The 4,076-nt window shown below is 45.4% G+C and overlaps 1 protein-coding gene across 1 annotated transcript; it reads left to right on the forward strand.

Moving 5' to 3' along the window:
- Window positions 1-2,121: 2,121 nt before the first annotated feature.
- On the forward strand, window positions 2,122-3,540 carry PtA15_4A834 (uncharacterized protein; the record flags this gene model as incomplete). Its single annotated transcript, XM_053168759.1, has 4 exons — window positions 2,122-2,149; window positions 2,826-2,935; window positions 3,005-3,465; window positions 3,528-3,540. The coding sequence occupies 4 exons, from the start codon at window positions 2,122-2,124 to the stop codon at window positions 3,538-3,540; spliced, it is 612 nt and encodes a 203-aa protein (XP_053019936.1).
- Between the last annotated feature and the right edge of the window lie 536 nt (window positions 3,541-4,076).

The following is a 4,076-nucleotide window of genomic DNA, read 5'->3' on the forward strand; positions in this document are numbered from 1 at the left end:
AAGAGCTTTTGCATCTACCTGTAATTCAAAATGCTGTCCCCATAGTAATATCTGTAGCTTCTTCAAAATTTTCTTGACCCCCAGAAGCTCGAGCTTTGACTGTGCATATTCCGATTCCTTGTCCGTAAAACTTACTGACTCGTACAAAACAGGCCTGTCTAAGGTGTCCTTGTCCTCCTGCATGAGCACCGCGCCTGCCGCCAAATAGCTGGAATCTATTGCTAACTTGATTTTCCCGGCTTCCTTACTGTAATCTAGTCCCTTCAATACAATATCCTCCCCTACAATTTGCTTTAGTGATTGAAACGCGTCCTCGCACTCCTTTGTCCAAACGAATTCTGTATCTAACCTAGTCAAACGCCGTAATGGTGCCGCTACCTCTGAAAAACCCTTAATGAACATTCTAACGTATACACACAATCCCAAAAATTGCCTGACATCCTTCTTGGTTGTTAAAGGAGGCCAAGTCTGAATTTTATTTTGTTTCTTCACCGATATAGTCCTTTCCTCCTGTGATACCACATGCCCTACAATTTCCAAAGCTGGGACACAACATGCAAACTTTTCTCCTGAAATTGTGAGGCCTGCTTCTTCAATCCGAAATAAAATACGTTCCAAGGTAACTGCGTACTCCCAAATGAATCGGCGTATATTTGGATTTTCATCTAATGTAGCCCCCCCATAATCTCCCTTAGGTCCCTTGATTCCGCCATCATCAATAAATATCCCCACATTCTCCGGTAGCTCCTCCTGAAGTATCCATGTCATCTGAGCCTGATACACTGCCACTGAGTTCGTTGCGCCTTGAGGTAATCTAGTGAGTTGTAGCCGTCCCAAAGGTGTTTCAAAGGTGGTGAGAGGTCTTGAAGCTGGATCCAATTCTCGTTCGTCATGTCCTCCCATAATGTCTCCCAATCCATAACAAGCTCTTCCCGCAAACGAGTCCACGAACTCCTCAATTTTTGGAGGCAACCCTGCATCTTTAATAGTGACTTTATTTAGTTGCTGCAGGTCATGGACAATCCGCAACTTTCCATTTGACTTAGCCACACAAAAGACTGGGCTGGAATAACTAGATGTAGATTGCTCGTAGAGCCCAGTCTGAATCCTTTTTCTCACCAATTCAATAAAATCATTCCTGATTGCGTTTGGAATGGGAATTGGCCGTTGTTGCCATGGTTCATGATCAATCACTGGTATCTTATATGGTTGGCCATAATCGTGCTTAAGTATCCCTCGTTCCTCCTCCGTAAACACGACTGCCTTCTCCCTAAGCACAATTACATGCTTCAACAACTTCAACTCCTCCTCTCTCAACCAATTGGGTGGTCCAAAGTTTACCTCTTCCAGCCGCTTCGCCGTAACTCGTTTTGTTTCCCTAAAATCCGGTGGAAAGGGTGTGAGGGGTGTCTGATAAGGGTCTCGAGATAATTTGGGTCTTTCCAATGGCGGGTTAAGTCCTTGAGGCATAGGTTGATTTACCGGTCGAATCTTCTTTGCCACCCCCTTGTATTTTGCCGCCCCTATTGTGTAGTCCATATTGTCTAAAAACTGTCCTCGAATCTAAAAAAGAAGCTAACTGATCAGTACCTACTGCTGCTTGCGGTAAAAAAAAATTAATTAGCTCTATGACTGCTTGAACTTGGTTAAGGTAAATTTTGTTCACTTGAGCGCATAGTCTTTTCCTCTGTTCCTCTGTACTTATTCATGAGTTAGTTTTGATTGAATTTGCCCACCCCTGCCCTCAGCTAACAAACTTAATTGCTGCCTACACACAAATTTAACTTATCAAATGTTTTATTTACTTTACCCTTTTTCTTTTTCCTGTTGTACAACATAGGCTTTCACATGCCCTTTCACCAATTTTAAGTAAACATGACTAAAAGGAAACCAAAGAAAAACCCGATACTATACCAAAAACCCGCTCCCGAACTGTATTAACTCGAACCCGCGGTTGCCCCGCGTTCCTCCGTTCGGAGTTCTGCACTTTTATATCCATCAATACAGCATTCGAAGATACCCAACCCTTCCAATTCACTCCCTCAGCCCGGTCGCCACCATCGCTTTCGCCATTGTTCAATGAATCCATCCTTGAATACGCCTGCCGATTGGTCTCACGCAATGAATAGGCTGTCGACCTCGACCATCAGTGAGTCAGAATGAGATTAGGTACTTGTTCAGCTTCGCAGGCTTACCGAGCACCTGTTTGTTCTTGAGTGCCCAGAACCTTGCGGTCGACTCCCATGTATATGCTCTATGCCCCGTCTGAATGTGCTCAAAGCTCAATGTGCTGACTTGTCCCTTTTTTTTTTTTTTTTTTTTTTTTTTTTTTTTTTATGGACTTCGTCTTCCAGCATTTTTCTCTGGCTTCCTCCTCAACACATCAATTGATTCGCGTCGTGATTGTTGCCAAGTGCCGATGATCCCTCCTCATCCTACCCGAAATCCTGGGCGGTTGGAAGTGGCCTTTACTTGCCTTATGCTGACGCCGCTGTTGCTATCCTTACTGATCATGTCCTCCTCGCGATCGATCGGCCTACTTGAATCCTCCTTGTTGATAAAACCCAACCCCTCATCCTTTGCTCCATCGCCACTCATCAAGCACCGCCATCTCAACTTTTCCCATCTGCCTAGCTGCAACAATCCTAGTATAACTATTCTCCATCTCGTTCGTCGCTCCTTCCTAGAAGGAAACAAGAAGCTTGTACTTCATACCATTAAGATACTAATTTTTAATTGTACTACTCGCATCTTGCCCTTACTTTTATAGATTATAATGGCTGTTCGATCCATCCTTTGATCTCGTCCTTACAGTGTCGTCGCAGGCCCGACCGCAGCTGCTCAACCTCAAACCACGGCCGACGAAGCTGAAGCCGCCCAGACTCTCGCCCAAGTCAAAGCAGCTAGAGCTACTCCCGTTATTACGTTTGCCCCGGTAAGTTTCTCTTAGCCTTTTTGCTTCCTCTCGTTTGAAACTAATGTAATCTTCTATATGGCTATGTAGTCACCCACCCGAGGCGAGCCTCCCTTCAACGAAGCTCCGCCACCTTATGAAGAGCGGCCTATGCAAGGGGCTGAGCTCCCTCCACATATGAGGCGCACCCCGCGTGCTGATTGCCGTCGTCGTTGGCCAACGCCAGACCGCGCTCCCAGACGACCTCGTCGTCCATCTCCCTATCATCGTTCCTCGCCTCCGTCCTCTCCGTTAGCCCATCGCAGCTCGTCCCCTTCTGTCCAATCTTCTCCTCCATCTTCCCCTCCTAGCTTAGGTCCTGAAGGTCCTACCCCCAGCAATGAGCAGTACAGTGCTGCCTTCTTTGCCCACAGCTTTGTCAACTTCTTGCATGACCTTTGTACCATCTTAGACCGTCTTCCACCAAGCCACCCTGACGCCCAGGCCCACAACCTCATAAGGATGGATGCCACCCTCCTGGAGCACTGGTACCGCCACCGCGCGGATCAATTGTACGTCCTATTTCCTCTACCTTTGTTTCTATCCTTATTGATCCTGGGCTTTCCATCTCCAGCGACTCGATCTAACGCTTCCGGTCCTATTGTAGGGTCGAGATGTTTAGCAACCCCTATTCCAACGCCGGCCTTGTCTATCGCACCCTCGTATCCGCAATCCTCCGCCTTGGTGTGATTGACAGCCGACATGCCTATGATCCGTTCAACCCTGCGCTCTGATCCCCTGCTTGTTTTTCTTGTTCCTTTCCTTACTATCCTGCCTTCTCTTTTACCAAATACATGTAACCTAGCCCCAAAAATAAATAATAATAAAAACAAAAAAGACCTCTAACTAAATTTTTCGGACTATATCAATATAACTAACCCTATCCCAACAACTGATGTTATATCCTGCACTTCCTACCCTGTATGTTGTACACTTTTTATTTTTAGTTTTGTTTTATCTTATTTTTATATGTATTTGAAATACATTGGCTGTGCCTCAAAAACAACTCATGAACCAAGTGCCCACGCGAAAAACAACTACTCTGAAGGAAGCCAAAAATAACTAACAAGACACATAAGATAAACACCACCAAAAAAAAAATGAAACTAAAAAGCACAACCAA

This window comes from Puccinia triticina, chromosome 4A (assembly GCF_026914185.1).
Source record: "Puccinia triticina chromosome 4A, complete sequence".
Taxonomy (NCBI): Eukaryota; Fungi; Basidiomycota; class Pucciniomycetes; order Pucciniales; family Pucciniaceae; genus Puccinia; species Puccinia triticina.